The sequence below is a fragment of the Eptesicus fuscus genome, chromosome 1, assembly GCF_027574615.1.
Source record: "Eptesicus fuscus isolate TK198812 chromosome 1, DD_ASM_mEF_20220401, whole genome shotgun sequence".
Taxonomy (NCBI): domain Eukaryota; kingdom Metazoa; phylum Chordata; class Mammalia; order Chiroptera; family Vespertilionidae; genus Eptesicus; species Eptesicus fuscus.
The window spans coordinates 76,108,118-76,133,059 of record NC_072473.1 but is presented as its reverse complement, the minus strand read 5'-3'; the positions used below and the strand labels follow the sequence as shown (position 1 = coordinate 76,133,059).

The window sequence follows — 24,942 nt, the reverse complement described above, 5'->3', positions numbered from 1 at the left end:
CCTCTCGTCTTGTGTTCATGAACTATAGTTAAGGCTTAATCATTTTCTTTAATATTTTACTTTCCCTTTATTCATTCAACAGATATTTATTGGGCATTTATTATGTGCCAGGGCACTGGTTATGAAATAGATACTGTTTTTGCCCTCACAGAACATACAGTCTAACTGGCAATTCAAACAATTAAGCAATCCTATATAATAAAACCCTAATATGCAAATTGACCAAATGGCAGAACAACCAGTCACTATGACGCGCACTGACCACCAAGGGGCAGACGCTCAATGCAGGAGCTGCCTCCTGGTAGTTAGTGCTCTCCCACAGTGGGAGTGCTGCTCAGCCAGAAGCCAGACTCAAGGCTGGAGAGCACAGCGGCAGTGGCGGGAGCCTTTCCCACCTCTGCAGCTGTGCTTAAGGATACCTCGGGGAATGTCCGCCTGCCCCCAAGGTGTCCCAGACTGCGAGAGGGCACAGGCTGGGCTGAGGACACCCCCCCCCCAACCCCCAGTTCACGAATGTCTTGCACCGGTCCTCTAGTAATCATAATAAAAATGATAAGTATAATGATAAGAAAGTACAGGATGCCATGGGACAAGTAATCAGGGGAACGCAATCTGATCTAACAGGTCAGGAAAAGCGCCATAGATGAAGTGTTAGTTAAGATCTAAGTGTGAGTAGTCAAGTTTAACAAGGTAAAGGAACAGGGTATGAAGGGATAGAATTCTGGTGAAGAGAAGAGCAAGTGCAAAGATGTGGAGGCAATCACTTGTCTGGGACCTTCTATAATTTATATTAACCTAAATTACTCTTAGATCAGAAGTATTGGAATTGGGGTGATCTTTGGATTAAAACTATGAATGTAGCTGGGTATAATCAAGCCCCATGAAAGATAAATACAAGGCATTTATATACATAATCTTTGAAGATTTTGCAGTAGAAATTCAAAGTCAGGAAATTCTCTTTTATAGCTGCTGAAGCTGGTGATACAGATTTCTATTGCCACTCTCAGCTCAGCTAATTACTTGAAAAGGTTTGTGATTGGGAATGTAACTTTATGATCTTCATATATCACTCAGTGAAAGTTGAGTGTTTTCTCAATTCCTTCCTTCTTTCTTCATTTTATTTAGTAGATGAGGTTGATTACTCTCCATCTCGCCTCCTGAACTAGTATCTGAAGCATGAGTAACAATGGAGGGATTCTATAGAGGGGAAAGGGTTTCAAACTATAGAATTGGAAAACATTCATTTTGTTGTAATTCTCTTTGAAGGTATTCAAATTCTGTAACCCTATTTGCAGGGAAATCCAGTTGATCCATCAAAGAAAAAAAATGAAATTTGGGCATAACTAATTATAAATTTGGTTATGGTTTACTACTCAGCAGTTTATGTACCTTGTGTCTCAGACCCTCATAATTAGAAGAATGTTTGAGGAAAGCATCTAGAAGTGAGAGAAAAAGGATTCAGTATGTTGGTGAAGTTATAGAGCTGGCCATCACTTTTATCTGCTAAAGTTAACATTTTTTATTAAAATAAATACAATTTTAGATGGGGTGGAACAACAATATTTATATGTCTAATTCTGTATGTACTAGTTTATTTTCTAAATCACTTATCCTTTGCCCTAGCCAGTTTGGCTCAGTGGCTAGAGCATCGGCCTGCGGACTGAAGGTTCCTGGGTTCGATTCTGGTCAAAGGCACATGCCCGGGTTGTGGGCTCGATCCCCAGTGGGGGACATGCAGGAGGCAGCCGATCAATGATTCTCTCTCATCATTGATGTTTCTATCTCTCCCTCCCTCTCTTCCTCTCTGAATTTAATAAAAATATATTTAACATGTTAAGCGCTCAGCCTGTTTTGTCTTCCGGACGGAAAGTATAGTGTCAGTCACTGGTGACTGACTGGGTGCTTAACGTGTTAAGTAAATAAATCACTTATCTTTTTACAAACTCCTTCCCACCACACCTTATTCCAGTGATGTTGGTGTCAAATAGCGGGCCCAGCAGATCTTACCGCTTTTCATTTCATCTGTGGAAACTATGTCTGTGAAAATTGGTGCTTATAGTTACAAAGCAGGAGGAAAAAGGAGGATGGTTTTAAAAATAATTGCAACAATTTTTGTTCCAGATTCATTCATTTACTGGACATCTATGTGAAAGTCACTGGAGATAAAGTGGTGAACCAGTCAGACATGATCTTTGCTCTCAAGGGACTGACGGTTTAAAGAGAAATATAGAAAAGGATTGATTAGAAGTAATACTACTAAATAGGCTATCCCACCTAGTAATAACTGCTATGAAAAAAGTAGTTTCTATGAGAACATATAATGGAGGGATCTGCTCTAATCTATGGAATACAAAAAAGGCTACCCTGAAGAAATGACATTTGAGTTGAAATATGAAGAATGTGTATCATTCATTTAAAATTTCATTTCTTTCTTGGGGAACAAAACAGACCTAAACAGGCAGAAACCTCTTTCACCAGAGCGTTTTTTTGGAATTATCATGCCAAATATATTTCCCACCAATTTGAGCTGGGAAATTGTTCCTCATATTTAAATATTAATTTAAAAGAATTTTTAATGAGTCCTGGATTATGTATGGTATATGTGCTGGATTTTATTTCTGATAGTAACTTAAAACAAACTTGAATCTGTTAGGAGGTCCCATTTATTTAGAAGAGATCATTTAATCCAATCCTAACTTCTAGCCAAGGATTCCAGTTACCACAATTTCTTTTTTAAAGAATTGAACTTTAGAGGTAGCTTTGAAAATTATTATTAAGTATATTAGTTTTTCTTATATGGGTTGGGGGAATATTACCTTTATATTTGGAAAAAATAATAGAGGTAAATGTGCAAAATTATTAAGCCTACAGAAATTCTATTTGATCTATAATGTTTCTTATAATCCTACCCACATTTTCCAGCTCTTTATGGTAACCTTCCAATTTTCAGGCAGATAAAATAGTTATGTAACTGCAGCAACAGTTTCTCCATAAATACAGAATCCCATGAAAATTAAATAAAAAAAGGAAAAGCTTAACATTAAATTTATTTAAGGCCCATAATTAATTATCTTTAGCTTCTGCGATTAGTGTGTGAACCAGCTGGTCTATATATTCAGCTGCCTTGTTCAGCAAGGTGGAAAACCTCTTCTTTGAGAGGATAAGAATAAACAGCAGCCACAGATCCATGGATTGAAGGTATTTGCTTGCTAACTCTGCTCAGAAGTGCACTTCCTAGTAGGTCGTTTTTAAAAACAACAGCAAGAGAATAGCAATGTGCTTAGTCTTTCATTCTTTGATATTGCATATTATATCTCTAATGTATCTAGGAAATAGCAGTGCCTACCCTTGTATGTTCATGGATTTGCTAAGGTTTGTTTCATTGGTCAGAGTCCCAATCTAAATTCACCTCTCTAGATTCTAGAATATTGACATTTTAATAAAGTTAGGAGCAAGCTGCTGTCTTCCTGAATTCCACTCAAAGAGCTGGTATCCAAGCCCCCTTGGTGTGCAAACACTGTTGTCTCTTACATGAAAGGATAGAACAGAACTTACTGAAGTGAAACCACCTATCTAAGCCAAGCTAGCTCTGTGGAAAATGAGTGAGCTATACCAAACTATACAAAATTAATTCCTACAATTCTATTATTTATTGTGGGAGATTTTATATTAAGTAGTTATTTGATTGGTATCTGGCATCCATTCTGCAATTTTCAGTTAAATAGAATACCTAACATGGGACTGTGAAGTGGAATAAAAGAACACACGGGAAGAATTAAGTGGAACATAACAACAATATCCAGAGTTCCAGATTCTCTCTTCTCATTATTCATAACCTTTTCCATTTCTTGTTCTGGACCTACCCTACTACTTACTTTCTCAACCTTGTACAGTCATTTGGTCTTCTCAAACTAAGTAACACAATCAGGGTTTATACTTACAAAGGGGAAAAGAAATGATAGAGGGCAGAAAGGACAGGAATGGCTAGGAAATTAAGAGAGTAATATAGAATTTTGTTTTTACTACTTTCTCTTGACCACCTAATTGAAGTTTTTGTAGCATTAGAGAAAGTTTAAGTTCAGATAACCATATAGGTTCATTTCACATGGTAGATAACTGCTTATGAAGAGCCTTGAGTTTTATGTATGATATTAGGTCTGAAGTGGAGCTAGAGGATAGCACACAACAATTCTCAAAGTGACTTCTAGAGTTGGTTTAAAATTCAAGTTTGAATATTATCTATATAAATAAAACCCTAATATGCAAATAGACCGAACTGCGGAACAACTGAAGAACCAGTCACTTGAAGTGCGCTGACCACCAAGGGGTGCTCCCAGAACATGGCGGTCATCGACCGCAGTGGGATGGTGGAGCAGGTGAGCGGGGACGCCAAAACAAGGTGGGGCGCTGATGGTTACTGAAAACTCTTTGCTCCCGCGCGCCACGGTCCTGCCTGGTGCTCACACTTGCTCCTGGAGCTGGCCCGCTCACACCTGCTGCTGGTGCTGGAGCTGCCACTCACACCTGCTGCCAGCACCCTGTGCCGGTCCCGATTGCTTGGCGCCATCAGCGGGTGCGAGTGGCTGCTGCCAGCCCCAATCACCCTTGAGGGCTTCTCCACCTCCCCCTGCTCCTGAGGGGTGATCAGGGCAGCAGCCTCTGCTCGCACCCACTGCTGGCGCCGGTCCCAATCACTCCATGCTATCAGCGGGTGCAAGCGGGGCCAGTGCCATTAGTGCATGGGAGCATTGGCCGCAGAAGCAGGGCTGCTGGCAGAGAGGGGACTGGGGTCAGCAGTGGGAGGGGCTGGGCAGGGCGCAGAGGATGGGCCGAGACCCACCCCTGTGCCTACCACAGCCTTGCTTTCAAGGTGCACGAATTCGTGCACTGGCCCCTAGTTTTATAATATATTGTGCATATAGTATATAATTTATTCCTCGTATTAACCAAATCTTTTATATCCATTTTTTTTCATTAGAGGAATAGGAATGCTATAATCTTACCAACTTCTGTAAGTTTATTTCCTGGAATACTAAGGCCCATAGATAGCAGAAACACAACAGTCTTTGGGATTTTCAAAGGAACTACTGCCCTAGAAATTACTTTTCCTTGGGTTATATTTATTTGTAGGGCGCACAAAGCTCTTGTAAATTGTTTACTCTAGAAGGACGTAACACTTTGAAAAAGAAAATTGAAAGATGGTACTTCTTAGGGAAAAAAACAAACCACAGCCTTCAGGAAGTGGAAACCAGGCAACTCAATCCTGCTCAAAAGTATAACAACCAAGGCCATGCTGCTCAGACATAGCATATAGAGTATCTAGTTTATTGATATTGGAGAAGCATCTAATCTGTAATATATGAAATCTTTCCTTAGACTGTAAATCACAAGGACAAGAATCTTGTCTCTTTTATTAACAGTTTTGTCTCCAGTATTTAGCACAATGCATGGCACATAATAGGTACTTAGTAAATATTTATTGAATGAATGGTAGTATATAACACTGTAAACATAGTCAATTTGGAGAGAATAATCCTTAAAATTAGTTTTATTTATGGTGAGGGAAGATATATGAGGAAGATAATAATCATTTTCTAGGTTTCATATCTGTTTTTTTTGTTCTATTATTTTGTTGTGTGTTTGAATGGAGAATGTATGAAAGGGAAAAGATCTGACCCGCAGATTAAACTGATCATAAGGAGATACAGAGATTGTTGAGGTGACTCAGTGAAATGCCCTTAATAGAATAAGAGAGACTTTATACTGCAGCTGTTTGCTGATATTCAAAGGCAGAACTACCTATTTTTATCCCTTGGCATCATTCCAACAAACTGTCCCAGCAGATGAAGCAGAGGGTAAGAATTGGAAGGGTTATCTTTTGGGTGGAGAGTTGAAATTGTTTATATATATAACCCTTGACTTTCAGATTTCTAGAAGGTGATGTAACCAGATTAGGGGATGCCTAGGCTGGCACCTCTGACCAGTGCCACTATCTGGTACTTTTGTTACCCTCCATACAGTGTACTCTGAGATAACCACCTTTTTACCCTACCTTAACCTTACTATTAGCAATCAGAGCCATTTTCTCTAGACCCATGGCCTTCTCCAGTTATCTGTTAGTAAAAAGAGGCCGCCTTTACATTTATAGAATGTGACACTAATGTACCGGAAGTATTTATGTACACACAAACCACATAGGAAAATCAGTCCCATTACCCCATAGTAATTTCCTATGTTTTTAACTTAATAGTTTTGCCCAGAATAGCAACAGAAAAAAAGGAATGACTTTTTACAAGTGTTATTCATTTGTAAGCTAAACATTCTGCTTGTCACCTATCGTAGGATGCTTTTTATCTTTCTGCTTTCTTTTTTCTGATTTATTTTTTCTTGTGTAATTACAGCTTTGGCTTTACAGATAAAGTAATAAAGAAGAGCCAGTGTCCCATCGGGGTCTTTGGTAATGGTTTCAAGTCAGGCTCCATGCGGCTAGGAAAGGATGCTCTTGTCTTCACCAAGAATGGGGGTACTCTCACTGTTGGACTCCTATCACAGACCTACCTGGAATATGTCCAGGCCCAGGCAGTTATTGTACCAATTGTTCCATTCAACCAGCAAAACAATATCCTTTCTGGAAATGTTGGTTAAAAATTAGTCTAATCTGATATTTTGATAGAAACCTCTTTCTTCACGACAAATCCAGCTATCAATTCAACTGTCCTAAATTTAACTTGAATTCCCCCCTATTAAATGTTTTTTAAAAATAAGTGGACCATTGATAGAAGCCTAGAAATGTTTTTGTTGTATGGAAAATTTCACTGTTATGTGATTTGATCTCTATCTCTCCCACACCACCACTCCCTTGGTAAAGTGCCCCCTCTCTTTATTTTTTCCCTAAGGGCAGCTATATTTGTATCATACTCCTAGAAACCTTCTATTAATCAGCTTATCTGATGGCAAAACCACTCATTTCCCCATTCCTGGACAAGCTGTTATTTCGGTTAGATACCAGGTCGTCTTGACCCAAGAGCAGTAAAGTTTGAGCTCATTGCTTCCAAAGAGTCTGAAAATTCAGCCTTTGTTCTATTTTGTAAATATAGGACAGTCTTTACATTATATTTTTGAAGCTATATTCTGCAGGGGTAACTGATTTTTATGTTTGTCTCTACAACCTTTATTCATTTTGCCTTTTCCTTTCTTCTGTAGCAGTGATGCCCATGCTTTATGTCTATATTTTGTCTAAACATGCAACTCAAAAGGCAGATCTTCCTAATTATAGCATCTTCTTAAAATATTAATTTTTCTTTGACTGTATTTGGTTTTACAAAAAATGATTATTACTGAGGATTCCTTGCCCAGCCTAGAAGCCATCCTGAACTATTCAATTTTCAACAGTGAAAATGACCTGCTGTCCCAGTTTGATGCCATCCCAGGCAAAAAAGGCACTCGTGTTCTCATTTGGAACATCCGCAGGTATAGTATACCAAGGGTGATAGATTTTAATAAGCAAAGGTAGTGTGATGAAGTACATTTTAATAAATTTCTAGAGAAGTAAAGTATATAAATTTTGATAGATATTTGCATTTCATTGCATACTTTTTCTTTTGTACAACCACAGCTCTGTGAGAGATAGTGGTTCTTATTAGTAAAATGTGGAGCTTGATAATGAAGAGACATGCATATCCTGAAGCTATTGCCACAAATAATCAAGACAGCTCAATGTTATTTTAAAATATTTAGAATCCATTATAAATATCTATTTTATATTCATCGTCACTGTTTTGAGATAGGTACATGATAGTTATTTAACTTATTTGACAATGAAAATAAAATATGAAAACTAGACATTAACAAGCATTTTCCTTAAGATTGGGAACAAGACAAGGATGTCTGCCTTCACCACTCTTATTCAACATACTTCTGGAAGTCCTAGACACAGCAATCAGATAAGAAGAAGAAATAAAAGGCATCCAAGTTGGAAAGGAAGAAGTAAAATTGTCATTATTCGCAAATGACATGATAGTGAATATAGAGAACCCTAATGATTCCACCAAAAAAACTAGAACTGATAAATGAATTCAGTAAAGTAGCAGGATACAAAATAAATATCCAGAAATCAGTTGCATTTTTGTACACCAATAATGAACTATCAGGGAAACTAAGAAAACAATCCCACTCACAATTACTTCAAAAAGAATAAAAATACCCAGGAATAAATTTAAGCAAGGATGTAAAAGATGTGTACTAGAAAAGTATAAGATACTGAAGAAAGAAATTAAAGAAGATACAAATAAGTGTGTTCATGAATTGGAAGAATTAACATCATTAAAATGTCCATAATACCTAAAGCAATTTTTAGATTCAATGCAATTCTTATTAAAATAACAATGACATATATCACAGATCCTGAATAGCCACAGCAATCTTGAGAAAGAAGAACAAATTTGGAGGAATCACACTACCTGATATCAAACTATATTACAAGGCCATAATAATAAAAACAGTATGGTACTGGCATAAAAACATATATAGAGGTCAAGGGAACAGAATAGAGAGCCCAGAAATAAACTCATGCCATTATAGTCAATTAATATTTGACAAAGGAAGCAAAACATACAATGGCATAAAGATAGTCTATTCAGTAAATGGTGTTGGGAAAATTGGACAGATATAAAACTAGACCACCTTTTTACAACATACACAAGGATAAACTCAAAATGGATAAAAAGACTTAAATGTAAGTCATGAAACCATAAAACTCCTAGGGAAAAAAAAACACACATAGGCAGTAAAATCTCGGACATTTCTTGTAGCAATATTTTTTTCTGATATATCTCCTTAGGCAAGGGATACAAAAAAAAAATAAAAAATAAACAAATGGGACTACATCAAACTGAAAAGTTTTGCACAGCAAAGGAAACTGTCAACAAAATGAAAAGAGAACCCACTGAATGGGAGAACATTCTTGCTGAATACATCTGATAAGGGGTTAATATCCAAAATTTATAAAGAACTCATAAAACTCGACACCAAAAGAATAAACTATCCAATTTAAAAATGGGCACCGGATGTGCTCTCCCTCTCCTTTCCCCATGCACACTCTTTGGAGCACGCTTTTCTCTCTCTTCCCTCAGGCATGTTTATTTTGCTTTCTTTCTCCTAAGCTCCAAGGGCCCTTCTTTTGCCTCTATAACGTGTTTTCTAAGTCATACAGCCCAGCTGGTTCACTTCTTCTACCTCTGTGACTTTCTAAATAAACTTTTGCTTGTATTTGAGTTCTTGGCTCTGAATTCTTTATTAGCCGAACTCAAGGGCTGGTGTGTAATTCTGCCATTAACATCGAGAGGGACTAGTATTCCTTCATTTGTGGGGTATCAGTAGTCTCCCTGCAGAACAGAGACCTCTTATTTGTCTCTGATGACTGTTTTGCTTCTTGATTGTGCTTGACCTCTCCAAGACAGGACTTCATCTTTCCTTTCCCAGTCTCAAAAAAAAAAAAAAAAAAAAATGGGCACAGGACCTGAATAGACACTTTTTTCCAAAGAGGACATTCAGATGATCAATAGGCATATGAAAAGATGCTCAAAATCACTAATCATCAACAAATGCAAATTAAAACTACAAAGAGATATCACCACACACCTGTCAGAATGGTTATCATCAATAAATCAACAAACCACAAGTGTTGTGGAGGATGTGGAGAAAAGGGAACCCTCATGGCCTGTTGGTGGGAATGCAGATCGGTGCAGCCACAATGGAAAGCAGTATGGAATTACCTTGAAACATTAAAAATGGGACTGCCTCATGATGCAGCGATTCCACTTTGGGGAATTTATCTGAAGAAACCCAAAATACTAATGCAAAAGAATATATGCACCCCTATGTTCATTGCAGCGTATTTACAATAACCAACATTAGGAAGCAGCCTGTGTCCATCAGTAGATGAGTGGATAAAGCAGCTATGGTACATTTACTAGTACACAGTGGAATACTACTCAGCTGTTAAAAGAAGGAAATCTTACCCTTAGCGACAGCATAGATAGACCTGGAGAGCATTATGCTAAGTGAAATAAGCCAGTAAGATAAGTACCATATTATTTCACTCATATGTGGAATCTAATGAACAAAATGAGCTAGTAAACAAAATAGAGACAGATTCATAAATAGAGAGCAGGCTGACAGCTGTCAGAAGGGAGGTTGGGAAGCTGGGTTAGGGTTGGAAGGATGGAGCAAAAAAGAAAAAACTCATGGTAGTGTGGTGACTATGGCAGGGGGGTGGAGCTGGAGAAGGGTATATCTGGGATAAATGGTGATGGATGAAGACTTGACTTGAGGCAGTGAACACACAATACAGGGTACAGATGATGTGAAGTGGAATTGTGTACCTGAAACCTGTATAATTTTGTTAACCAGTGTCACCCCAATAAATTCAGTAAAAAGGGAATAAAAGAAAAAGAGACATAAGATTAATTAACAAAGCACAACACAGTATTTAAAAATAAAGACCTCTGTATTAGTGGTTTACAGCAGCTGAATTAGAAGTAAAAAAATCTTTGAAGCAAATAAATTTGAACTATAATGAGGCTGGCTTCTGGTTATGTTTTGAGAGCTAATAAGACAATCTAGAAATATGCTAGATTATGTCATTTGTTTAATCTAGTCATGTCAAATGGAATACAGTTAAGTGTCCACTAAAAACTAAAAAATTTTATTATAAAATAGAAGTCTTATTTTATGTTTAATAGAACAGGGTATCAGGTATATTTATTTTTCTCCTTAAGTCAAGTATTTCACCTCCTTTCTTAGCTGGGTTAAACTTATACTTGCCCTGGCCAGGTAGCTCAGTTGGTTAGAGCGTCGTTCTCATACATTAAAGTTGCAAGTTCTATCCCCGGTCAGGGCACATACAGGAAGCAATCAACTTAATAAGTGGAACAACAAATTGATGTTTTCCTCTCTCCAATTCCCTCCCCCCTCTTTAAAATCAATCAGTAAATTAAAAAAACAAAAACAAAACACTATGCTGGTTTGTAAAGAGTACTTTCAACTAAAAAGAACATAAAGTAAAGAGGTTTTTCACACTGGTAATTTAGATTTTCTTTTGTCCTACTGGGAGTTTTCAATAAAACCTCAAATAATATAATTTGTATTATAAAGGATCATTTTCCTGAGGTATTTCCAGTCATTTAAATACATTAAGCAGACTTTTTTCATTGTACACTGTTTCTCAACTATATAGTAGTAGGTGTCATATAAATACAGGATTCCATGGTCATATAACTTTAGGAAAAACTGGCTTAAAGTTTACCATGCTGTTTTATTGCAGGACTTCTCAGAGGCTAATATTATTGCAATATGCATTGGAAATATATAAGAGCAATATAGTATGCAGCATTACCCAATTTCAAAAAATGTTTCTCCAGACCTTTTTTCCTTGGATGGTGAATGGTGAGGGGCAAGGGCAGGGAACCTCCTCAGAGTATGTGTTAGAGTGGGATGGGGTAGCAAGAATCAGGATTATCCAGGAAAATCCAGAATATACTACTATAATGACATGGGCTTTATAAAAGCTACATGCCATAATGGCTCTTGTCCAGCCTAGAAGAAGGAACTACATTTTCACCACAGCAACTCTGAGCTTGCAAAGCCTGAATGAAGTATGAAGGAGGTATCACTAGATCTTTGAGGTAGCTCTGAGAGTGAGGAATAGTTTTCAGTTTTATTCGTTCAGTCATGCAATCAACCTACCATTCCTTCCCATCCCTCTCCTTCACTCTCTCTCTATTTAAGAGTATTTGGGGATGCTACTGTTGCACAGAACAAATTTTGTTCTGATTTATATGTTTTCTCCATAACCCATCAGGAATAAAATGGGTCTTAGCTTTTTTCCCTGGCAGTTGTTAGTAATATAACTCAGAGTCTTGGAATGAACCACAGCTAAGTGACCCAAAATGATTATGAGAAAAAGGAATTATGAAAGGAATATGAGTACTATTATATTTAAATTATAATTCCATAAATGATATTCTAGAGAACTAGCAAATAACCGTTTTCCCTTAGAAATAAGATAAAATCTGTGAAAAATCTCAGTATCTCATTAGTCCTTACACAATTGTTAAAATGAGAAAAAGTAGGTTTTGATTCATCTATTTATTCAGTTGGGAAATATGATGTTGAATGACCTACACAACAATACCCAGAAGGTTGGGATCTATTATAAGGTCCTTCTTTGAGGATAACTGACATCCAATTGCTTGATCAGATCACATACATACACATTTTCTTTTTTTCTTTCCTTCTGTACTTGGCATTACCACCTCTTAATGCATATTTGATTTGTTCACAATGGAAATAGCCTAAATATTGTGTGGTCTTCAAACTGAGTAATGTGTAGTTCAGTACTGGTAGTCAGGGAAAGAAATAGGTATCTGAGTTTGGGCTCATATTGTTTCTTTTCTCTTGGGTTCCTAGTGCATTTTTGTCCTTTGGAACCAGATTTTGTTAGATTGGTACTTGTCTCTTTTACCCAGAAATAAAGATGGAAAGTCTGAGTTGGACTTTGATACAGATCAATATGACATCCTGGTATCAGACTTTGGCACAGAAGAAAAAGAGACTGGTGGTGTTACTTCTGAACTGCCAGAAACAGAGTATTCTTTACGGGTGAGTAAGAATGGTTTTTCTTCAACAATGAGAGGTAAGATTTCCTGTAACATGAAAATATATATAACAATATCTCTTTAGTTATATAAAGATGACAGTCTTTTAGCCCGGTGTTAGGATTCCCTTTCACTGGCTCCACCAAAAGAGTTTTGTGAACAGATTCAACACCACCTTAGTATGGTAGTTGACATAGTATAACATGGTATGGAAACTGAGCCAAATCCTTGCCCAGAATAGACCTCAGTTGCTAGCAGTGTTTAAAGGGGATGTTAGTAGAATTGGTTATATCGCATAATAACTTTCCCTTCACTGTTCCATAGGCATTTTGTGGTATTTTGTATATGAAGCCAAGAATGAAAATTTTTCTGCGTCAAAAGAAGGTGACTACCCAGATGATTGCCAAGAGCCTGGCGAATGTAGCATATGATATATATAAACCTACCTTCACAGTATCCTTCCAACTACAGGAAATTTATCTCTTCGTTTCAGGATTAGATTTCAAAGTTGGCACAGAAAAACAAAAAACTTTACTTTCCTAATTAAAAAATATGTTATAATATAAATCCTATTACAATATACTCTGTTTAATTTTTTTTAATCCTCACTGGAAGTTATTTTCCCATTGATTTTTTTTTTAGAGAGAGTGGATGGGAGGGAGGAGAGAGAGAAACATCTCACATTGATTAGTTGCTTCCCCCACATGCCTGACCTGGGGGATGGAGCCTGCAAACAAAGTACGTGCCCTTAACTGGGTATCGAACCTGAGACCCTTTGGTTTCAGGACCAATATTCTAACCATGGAGAAAAACTGGCAAGGGCTACTCTGTTTCTTAGTTGCCAATCTATCCACTTTTGTTGTTGTTGTTGTTAGAAACCATCTGGAAGTGGTTATAATACAGAATCCTGAGACTTTGGAGATTGATTAAGTAGATTCTGAAATCTCTTTTTTTAATAATAAATATTTTTTATTTTAAAATTCTAAGCTGATTCTAGTGAATAGCCAGGTTTGATACTCTGCTTTAAGGTGCACACCATTTGGTTTATATTGGGATTTTATTATAACACTAGAGGCCTGGTGCACGAAATTCATACACTGGTAGGTTCCCTAGACCTGGCTGGTGATCAGGGCCTATTGGGGCTTTCTGGCTGCTGGCCAGGGCCTTCCTTTGTTCTGTGCCGCCCCCTGGTGGTCAGTGCATGTCATAGTGAGCAATCGGTCTCCTGGTCGAACTGCCATGGGGACAATTTGCATATTAGGCTTTTATATATATAGATTGATTGAAATAAGCAAAATATTGACTAGAACTTGTTCATGTTTTGGACAGCATGAACTTTTTAAAAAATATGTTTATTGATTTCAGAGAGGAAGGGAGAGGGAGATAGAAATACCAATGATGAGAGAGAATCATTGATTGGCTGCCTCCTGCATGCCCCCTACTGGGGATTGAGCCTGCAACCTGGGCATGTGCCCTTGACTGGAATCAAACCTGGGACCCTTCAGTCCACAGGCCAACACTATATCCACAGAGCCAAAACTGACTAGGACTCATAGCATGAACTTTTGTCATGACAAGTCCATACTTACGTAGATGGAAGTTAGGAGAGTGGGAATTTAAGGTTGATTTTCTGGGGTGAGATAAATCTTTAACAGGTTTAACTTGGATTTCCTTCTACTTCTCATGATGGCAGCCACTCAGAGAAATACTCATTTTCACGTCTAACCCCCCTCCCACTTGCACTAGGAATGGATTTCAGACACTTGAGAAAATTAGGTCTAACTTTGTTGATGGCTTTTTGGGAAAAAAGTATTTGAAAGGTTGAGAAATCATAAGAAATTATGAATAATTATTCTTGTAATTTACGGTATTTTCCAGTAGCTAAACACAGAAACACACTCTGTTTACTTTATCAAAGGTGTTATTTATCTTGTTTTCTCTTTCTTCCCCTGACCAAAAATTAGAAATTATTGTTTTTTTTTTTAAAAAAGCTATATAGTTGTTACTCTAAGCTGATTGATTTTTTCTTTTTTGGAAATACATAGTATATTGGGGAAGTTCTTTTTAAAGCCCTGAACAAATACAATTTAACAAAGCCAGAGGTAGCACTGTTAGCATCTATAGGTAAATTAGTTATATCCCTATATGTAGTCTAGGATATCAGTGTCATAAGCTTAACAGAGTCAGTCTAAAGAATTTTTTTCTAGATACTCTTTAAAGATGTGTCACATTTCTGTACCAACTTCTATCTTTTATGGGTTTTTATCAGGGCGACTCCTATGCATTCTATTTGTACTTTAATTCTTCTTACCTGTCCTCATGAAACTAGTTACTCTCTCTAATAGAATGTGGGCTAAACAAATTCACTATAGAGCCTGGCTGGCATGGTTCAGTGGTTGAGCATCCACCTATGAAATAGGAGGTCACGGTTCGATTCTCGGTCAAGGCACACGTCCAGGTTTCAGGCTCAGTCTCAAGTGGGGCATGTGAAGGAAGCAGCTGATCAATGATTCTCTCTTATCATTGATGTTTCTCGCTCTCTCTCCCTCTCCCTTCCTCTTTGAAATCAATAAAAATGTATTTTAAAAAAACAACAAAAAAGATTCAAATAAAATTCACTATAGACATGAATAAAATTAAACTCCTAATAACATTTCCCCCAATGTCACTGAGAGACAAGGTCACTGATGCTGGTTTATTTATTCCTCAGTTAATGCAGGCCTCTTTTCCCTTCTTGTCCTCTCCTTATACTAATTTAGAGAACCTCTTACCCCAGTGTACTCCCTTCTCATAATTTAGAATTTTAAAAGTGTAACATAGAAAGAAAGTATCTGACAATCTTTGTCTTAAAAATGTTAATTTTATGGTATAGAGTTTTAGTATGTTTGGGTGAGTGTTGTCCTGTTTTGTTTTTGCATTTGTATAGGGACTTACTTGTGGTTTGATTTGAGCTTCTGGAGTCCAGAACATTTTATGTTCTGAGCCAGACATTACTGTGTTTTCTCATACCTGGCTAATTTGTCACTTGGGTTTATGCAATAGCTTGTTATTTAGAGGGGGATATTGATATCATTTTAAAAAATAGTAAGAAAGGATTTCAAAATGGCAGCCAAATAGGCAGAAATGTCTCACACTTTCTCCTGGGGCCAGGCTGGAAAAACAACTAAATTGGAGAACATCCACCCGGAATTAACAAATTAGACACAGCTAAAGAGACAATTTTCAATTAGGAAGGGCAGAGGACACCTAGAGAATGCCACTTGCCAGCCATAACCCACATGGAGCCACCACCGTGCCCTGGCAGTGAGCGGCACAGTACCTTCTAGCAGGCCCCCAGATGTCCGCAGTGCTTGCCAGAATGACCTCCCACACCAGGCCTCCTCACCAGCCTGCCAGGACCCAGCAACCCAAGATCTGGATTCAGGACCCTGCAGTGAGTGCCAGATGTACCCCTGTGCCCCGCCCTCACCCTGGACCCCGGAACCATGATGCCAGTCTGACTGGAGCCACCTGGCACCCACTCCACCTTGAGCCCTGGGACCTGCTGCTGGGAGACCCAGAGCAACCCAGTATGCACCCCACACCAGGCCACAGAAGAGCTCTGATTGTGCAACTCAGAGCAACCCACACCCACTCCACCCCAGCCCCAGGGACAGTCGCGCCAGGGCTAACCAGAGCAATCCAGCACGTGCCCCATGCAGGCCACAGGAGAGTGCTGCCAGGAGACACAGAGCAATTTGGTGTGCCCAGGTGGGGGCCACAGGATCGCACTGCAAGTGCACTGCCAGAGGGACCTAGGGTATCACCCTGCCACAGGTGCAAGGGCCACAAGGCAAATTGCATGCCAAAGGGCTCTGGGTCCTCACAGGAAGGGACACACCAGAGTAACTGTGCACGTGCTCCCACCACTCCAAGTATCTGAAGCAGACAACTGAGGGACGAGATGCATGGGAGAAGGGGCTACTACTCAGAGCAGAGACAATAAAGGTGTGAGACTCAAGCCAGACCCAGCCTCTGGACTAACGATTTTCAAGATCATTGCCCTGATAGCGTCTTCAACCTCTCAAACCCCAAGCAGGGAGCCCAGGGCCAGAAAGAAACAGCAAAAATGGGGAGACAAAGAAGCACCCCCCCAAGGAAATGAAATGAGGAACCACCAGAAAAGGAACTAAATGAAATGGAGGCAAGCAATATGTCAGAGAATTCAGAGTAAGGCTCATAAAGTTCCTAAACAGACTGGATAAAAAAATCAACAATATATGTAAGAACCAAGAGGAAATGAAGAATGATATGGCTACAATAAAAAAGAAAAAAAAAACACAATGGGAGGTTTCAACAGTAAACTAGAAGAAGTGGAGGACTGAATATGTGTGTTAGAAGACAAAGTAAAAAAACACACCCAATCTGAACATCAATTGGAGAAAAAAATTAGATAGCAGGAGGAGAGCTTAAGGGAGCTTTGGGACATGAAATGAAGCAACATCTGTATAATAAAGGTGCCAGAAGGAAAGAAGAAGAGCAAGGATTAGAAAACCTATTTGAAGAAATAATGACAGAAAACATCCTGGACTTGGGGAAGAAAAAAGTCACACAAGCACAGAGAGTCCCAAACAAGTTGAATCCCAAATGACCCACACCAAGACACACCATAATTACAATGGCAAATGTTAACAACAAAGAGAATCTTTTTTTTTTAATGTATTTTTATTAATTTCAGAGAGGAGGGAAGAGGGAGAAAGATAGAAACATCCATGATGAGAGAGAACCATGGATCGGCTGCCTCCTGCATGACCAATACTGGAGATTGAGCCCGCAACCCAGGCATGTGCCCTGACTGGGAATCGAACCTGTGACCTCCTGGTTCATAGGTCTATGCTCAATCACAGAGCCACACTGTCCAGGCAAGAGAGAATCTTAAGGGCTGTAAGAAAGAGATAGAGAGTTACTGCTGGCCCGGTTGCCCCAAACTGCCCTTCCGTGCAGGCCTGGTCCCCCCAAACTGCCCTCCCCTGCAGGCCTGTTTGTCCCCAACTGTCCTCCCCTGCAGGCCTGGTCCCCCCCAACTACCCTCCCCTGCAGGCCTGATCCCCCCAACTGCCCGCCAATGCTGGTCTGGTCACACCTAACTGCCCTTCCCTGCTGGCCTGGTTGCCCCTAACTGCCCTACCTCCCCTGCAGGCCCGGTTACCCCCAACTGTCCTCCCCTGCTGGCCTAATCGTCCACAACTGCCCTCCCCTGCCGGCCATCTTGTGGCGGCCAATTTGTGACCACATGGGGCGGCCATCTTGTGTGAGGGCATGATGGTCAATTTGCATATTACCTCTTTATTATATAGGATGATTGGGTTACCAAAGAGATAAAAGAAGAAACTAAAAACATCCTAGAAACAAATGACAATGAAAACACAACAATCCAAAATCTATGGGACACAGTGAAAGCAGTCTTGAGAGGAAAGTTCATAGCTCTACAGGCTACCTCAAAAAAACAAGAAAAGCTGGTAATAAATTATCTAATCCTACAACTTACTGAATTAGAAAGAGAGCAACAAGAAAAGCCCAGAGTAAGTAGAAGGAAGGAAATAATAAATATCAGAGTGGAAATAAATGACATAGAGACCAAAGGATCAATAAAACTAAGAGCTGGTTCTTTGAAAGGATAAACAAGATTGATGAACCTCTAGCCAAGTTCACCAAGAAACAAAGAGAGAGGACCCAAATAAACAAAATCAGAAATGAAAAAGGTGAAGTAACAAACAACCCCACAGGCATACAAAGGATTGTAAAAAAATTACTGCGAACCACTCTACTCCAACAAACTGGACAACCTTGATGAAATGGACATATTCCTAGAAAAATACAAGCTTTCAAAATTCAATCAGGAAAAATAAAAAATCTGAATAGGCTGATAACTGCCGGTGAAATTGCAGCAGTAATGAAAAATCTTCCAGCAAACAAAAGCCCTGGTCTGAACGGCTTCACTGGGGAGTTTTACCAAACATTCAAAGAAAAACTAAAACTTACCCTCTTCAGACTATTCCAAAAAATTCAAGAGGAAGGAACACTTCCAAGCTCTTTGAGGCCAGCATTACCCTAATCCCCAAACCAGAAAAATACACTACAAAGAAAGAGAATTATAGGCTAATATCCATGATGAACATAGAGGCTAAAATCCTCAACAAAATTCTAGCAAATTGGACCCAGCATTACACTAGAAATATCTTACACCATGACCAAGTGGGATTTATTCTGGGGATGCAAGGATGGTACAATATCCGCAAGTCAATAAATGTAATACATCACATAAACAAATTCAGAGACAAAAATCACATAGTTATAGCAATTGATGCAGAAAAAGCATTTGACAAAATCCAACACCCTTTCTTGATAAAAACTCTCAGTAAAGTGGAAATGGAGGGATCATACCTCAACATAATAAAAGCTTTAAATGACAAACCTACAGCCAACATCATGCTCAATGGGCAAAAACTAAAACCATTTCCCCTGAGAATGGGAACAAGACAGGGATGCCCACATTCACCACACTTGTTCAACATAATATTGGAAGTGTTAGCCATGGCGATCAGACAAGAAGACATAAAAGGCATCCAAATTGGAAAAGAAGAAGTAAAACTGCCATTATTTCCAGATGACATGATATTGTACATAGAAAGCCCTAAAGACTCCATCAAAAACCTACTAGACTTAATAAATGAATTTGGAAATGTAGCAGGACACAAAATGAACACCCAGAAATCTATGGCTTTTTTATACACCAATAATGAAATCACAGAAAGAGAAACTAATAAAACCATCCCATTTACCACTGCAACAACAAAAAAATTAAGATACCTAGGAATAAACTAAGGAGGTAAAAGACCTGTACTCGTAAAACTATAGGATGTTGAAAAAAGAGATAGAGGAAGACATAAACAAATGGAAGAATATATCGTGTTAATGGATTGGTAGACTCAACATTATTAAAATGTCCATACCTCCCAAAGCAATCTATAGATTCAATGCAATCCCCATTAAAATTCCAACAACATATCTCACAGACCTAGAACAAACTTTTCCAAAAATTCATATGGAGTAAAAAATGACCCAAATAGCTGCATCAATCCTGAGAAAGAAAAACAAAGTTGGAGGGATCACAATACCAGATATCAAGCTAAATTACAAAGCCACTGTTCTCAAAACTGCCTCGTCCTGACACAGGAACAGATATATAGACCAATGGAACAGAACAGAGAACCAAGAAATTCATCCAAGGCATTATGCTCAATTAATATTTGACAAAAAAGGCAAGAGCAGCCCTAGCTGGTTTGGCTCAGGGGCTAGAGCATCGACCTGCGGACTGAAGGGTCATAGGTTCGATTCCGGTCAAGGGCACATATCTGGGTTGTGGCTTGATCCCCAGTAGGGGATGTGCAAGAGGCAGCCAATTAATGATTCTCTTTTATCATTGATGTTTCTCCCTCTCCTTCCTCTCTGAGATCAATAAATATATATTTTAAAAAAGAAGGCAAGAGCATACAATGGAATCAAGACAGTCTCTCTAATAAATTGTGTTGGGAAAATTGGGCAGATACATGCAAAAAAATAAACTAGACCACCAACTTATACCATACACAAATATAAACTCAAAATGGATAAAGGACTTAAACATAAGATGGGAAACCATAAAAATCTTAGAAGAACCCATAGGCAGCAAAATATCTGACATACTAGTATATCCTATGAATATCTTTACTGATACAGCTCCTAGGACAATGGAAACTAAGGAGAAAATAAACAAATGGAACTACAATAAAATAAAAAGCTTCTGCACAGCAAAAGAAACCATTAACAAAACAACAAGAGAGCCCACTGCATGGGAGAACAGATTTGCCAATGTTATATCCAATAAAGGTTTAATCTCCAAAATTTATAGGGAATTCATGCAACTTAACAAAAGGAAGATAAACAATCTGATCAAAAAATGGGCAAAGGATCTAAATAGACACTTTTTGAAAGTGGACATACAGAAGGCCAAGAGACATATGAAAACATGCTCAGAGTCACTAATCCTCTGAGAGATGCAAATCAAAATGACAATTAGGTATCATCTCTCACCTGTCAAAATGGCTATCATCAACAAATCAACAAAGGACAAGTGCTGGAGATGATGTGGAGAAAAAGGAACCCTCATGCACTGTTGGTAGGAATATAGACTGTGGAAAACATAATGGTGTTGCCTCAAAAAATTAAAAATGGAACTCTCATTTGACCCAGTAATCCCACTTCTAGGAATACATCCCAAGAAATCAGAAACACCAATCATAAAGGATATATGCACCCCTATGTTCATAGCAGCACAATTTACCATAGCTAAGATTTGGAAACAGCCTGAGTGCCCATCAGCAGATGAGTGGATTAAAAAACAGTGATACAACTACACAATGGAATACTATGCTGCTATAAAAAAGAAAGAACTCTTACCATTCGCAATAGCATGGATGGACCTGGAGAGCATTATGCTACATGAAATAAACCACTCGAAGAAAGATAAATATCACATGATCTCACTGATTTCTGGAATATAATGAACAACATAAACTGATGAACAAAAATAGATCCAGACCATCAAACCTCGGAGGGAAGGTAGGGGAGGGTGGGGGTAAGGGGGAGAGATCAACCAAAGGACTTATATGCATGCATATAAGCCTAACCAATGGACACAGACAACAGTGGGGTGAGGGCATGAGTGGGGGGGATGAGGGGATAATGGGGGAATAAGGACACATATGTAACACCTTAATCAATAAAGAAATTTAAAAAAATAGATCCAGAAACATATAAACATTTACCAGACTGCCAAACCTCAGAGGGTAGGTAGGGAGGGTGGGGTAGGGGGGTAAGATATCAACCAATCAACCAAAGGACTTGTATGCATGCATATAAGCATAACCAATGGACAGAGACAGTAGTGGGGTGAGGGCATGTGTTGGGGGCTGGGAGTGGCTGGGGATAGGTCAATGGGGGAAAAAGGAGACATATGTAATACTTTAAACAATAAAGAATTTAAATTAAAAAATAAGTAACAAAAATAAATTTTATTTAACTAATTTGGATATGAAGATTTCTTGTTAGTATTTGTTTTAATGAAAATCTCAGTTACTTTTTCTCCCCTTTATCTTTTTCACTCTCTTACCTTTCTTTTTAAATCAAATCAGATTTGTTAAAAACTCATCATTGTTCATTTTTTATATATAATAATTAGTTCTCTTTATTTCATCTATCCAAGCTTGTTAACTTCGTCCCATAATATATGTTACAACAGGACTATCCTTTACATTGAAAAGTTATTTGATTCTTCATGCTTTTGTTGTCATTGTTTCACATGATTAGCAGGACTTACATTCTTAATTTTAATTGTGTAGATTTGTGTTGTACTATTTACAACTCTTATGAGAACCTGGGAGAACTAGCAGAAAATTGAGCCACTAGCAAAGGTTAAGAATCATTTTGATTATTTATAATTTTTTAAATCATTGCTGGCATTTTGGTATACATTCTTACTGTCTTTTCTATGCATATGTTTGTATATAATTATTTTTAGGTAATGCTTGTTATTATATTCTGAACATTTCCTAATATTACAAAATATTTTTCAAGGACATAATTTTAAAGCTACATAATAGACCATGTGGATATACCAACATTTATCTAATTCTCTTAATGTCAAACATTTAAATTAGTTATGCTTTTTGCCATTATAACTAATTGATAAATCTCTGTAACATAAACCTTTATGGGCTTTCTTGACTTTTCTGTAGGATTCCTAGAAAGAGAACTACTTGGTCAAAGGTTAATATTTGTAAAGTTACTACTACAGGTTTTTAAAATGCCCTCTAAAAATGTTGCACCAATTTATATTCAATGTTCTTTGCTGTAATAAAATGCAAGCTTTTTTTCTGCCAAAGTTCCTGGTGTTTTTCTCCTTAATGATTTTCTTCTCAGAATAAGCAGGTGAAAATAACTTTTGGGTTCTCTTGCAAGAATAATAACCAGTTTGGAATAATGATGTATCACAACAACCGACTCATAAAGCCCTTTGAAAAGGTGGGATGCCAGGTGAAGGTGAGTGATTAATTTTTTTTTTTTCACAGAAGACTGAAAAAAGTGGGAAGAGGATTTAAAATTTTCAAAGGGGATTAAGTCAATAATGGCTTTTACTCCCGTCTTATGATGGTCATTAAATATTATCCTGGAATTCAATGTTACCAGTGAGCCATCTTGTGTTAAAAAATTCTATTTCTCATTCCTCATAGATACTAATCAACACGGAAACTTTGCTGAATACATTTTCTAGGTGAATGTTAATAAGAAATAGAATGAGAACACCAGAACTCTGCCATGTGTATAAGTCTATTAGTGTTGAAGGTAGCTTTTTATATATTCTTGGGGAGATAATACGGCATAGTGGAAAATGCATAAAATTTAGTGGTTGATGGCCAGGATTTGAGACCTAGCTTTTCTACTTACAAGCTATGCAACCTAATTCCTTAATTTATCTTAGGCTCAATTTCTTACCTGTAGAATGAGAACCACAATAATAATTTTACCTGCTCTGCCTACCTTAGAGCTTACAAGGTTGAGAGATTTAAATGGGATAAATTATGTGAAAATACTTTATAAACCGAACTATACAAATATTACCATCATCTTTAATGTTTTAATTACAATTTAAAGTAGAAATATCCACAATTCCATTTATTTCTATTTTATAGATAATATTGCTAAAGTACAAAGAATGACAAACTGCTTTATATTTCACAGTAGGACAAACTTATATTAGACCCAAGATAGATAGTTTTCAGTCTATGTTGATTTCCTTTGTTATATCATCTTTACACAACTCATGTTTGTGTGCTTGTCTAACTACACCTTGACTTAATTCTTTCCATTAAAGAATAAAAAATATTTTTAATCCAAAAAATATCTTGTATCAACTTGTAATTAATAACACTGCAAGTCTGACTCATGTTAGTAGTTGATTAGTGGCCTACTTGTTTATTTTAATAGAGCATGATGATTACATAGCATCCTTAAATTTTTTTCAGAGGAAGTTTGGTTTCTGTTCCCTAGAACAGTAGTATATAAGTTTGATTTTTTTTTAGCAGTGTCATTTTTTTGTTCAAATGAAATCTTATGGCAATTTCAGAATATAAAACAGATGAAAACGGAGGTAGTGTGGGAGAAGTAGTGATGGCTATTAATCCTTGGAAAATCCTAGATCTAGGGATAATAGTTTGAAAATCTTGTCCTAGAATTTGCCAGAGGTTGCAGTTAAATGTAATATTTTCAGTCTATTGAAATATATTCTGAGTGTTTCTGTAGATCTTGTTGGCCTTACCTTGCCCATAAAGGTTCTGTAACCTTTCTATTATTGTTTGGAATCAAAAGAAAATGCTGCCAGGCAGTCAACAGTAATGTGAGTGTTGAAATTAATATTTTTTTCCTAAGCCAACTCATGGAGAAGGTGTGGGAGTAATTGGAGTCATTGAGTGCAATTTCTTAAAACCTGCCTACAACAAACAAGACTTTGAGTACACCAAGGAGTACCGGTGAGTCACTCCCAACCTAAAGAGTTTCTCATAGTTTCTTCAGATACGATTCTGTTCTATGAAACCTCTAAAAGCACCTCTAAAAACCAGGCAGGTAAATTAACTGATAATTCCTTCAAATCTATTTTCCAAGATGAAAAAGAAAATGATTTGACTTTTCAGAGAGGAAGGGAGGGGGAGAGAGAGATAGAAATATCAATGATGAGAGAGACACATCGATTGGTTGCCTTCTGGATGCGCCCTGACCAGGGCCAGGATCGAGCCTGCACCTGAGGTACGTGCCCTTGACCTGAATTGAACCCAGGACCTTTCAATCTGCAGGCTGATGCTCTATCCACTGAGCCAAACCAGCAATGGCAAAATGATTTACTTTTAAATAAAAGCTTACTGATACATGATATATGGAGCTCAGTTGAGATAAACCTTACCTCAACATTATGTAAAGAGCATAGAAGTCATTTAGTAAAATACTTCTGGTGAAACAAAGAGCCTTGGAATTATCTTTTTTTTAATACATCATCTGTATTAATACCACATCTTCTTTGATTCTAGCATACATGCTAGCAGCAGCTTTTTTTCTTTTTATTGAATTTATTGAGGTGACATTGGTTAATAAAATTATATAGGTTTCAGATGTACATCATCTATAGTACATCATCTATGTATTGCATTGTGTGTTT

At 37.8% G+C, this 24,942-nt stretch overlaps 1 protein-coding gene across 2 annotated transcripts in view; it reads left to right on the top strand.

The window, feature by feature from the left end:
* Positions 1 to 24,942, top strand: part of MORC4 (MORC family CW-type zinc finger 4) — a 70,293-nt gene that overhangs the window by 7,447 nt on the left and 37,904 nt on the right. For both annotated transcript variants that reach the window (XM_008156321.3, XM_008156322.3), the window contains exons 4-9: positions 6,402 to 6,619; positions 7,323 to 7,470; positions 12,528 to 12,660; positions 12,981 to 13,109; positions 22,656 to 22,775; positions 24,162 to 24,262. In XM_008156321.3, coding sequence (XP_008154543.2) covers positions 6,402 to 6,619; positions 7,323 to 7,470; positions 12,528 to 12,660; positions 12,981 to 13,109; positions 22,656 to 22,775; positions 24,162 to 24,262 — 849 coding nt within the window. The remainder of the gene's footprint in view (positions 1 to 6,401; positions 6,620 to 7,322; positions 7,471 to 12,527; positions 12,661 to 12,980; positions 13,110 to 22,655; positions 22,776 to 24,161; positions 24,263 to 24,942) is intronic.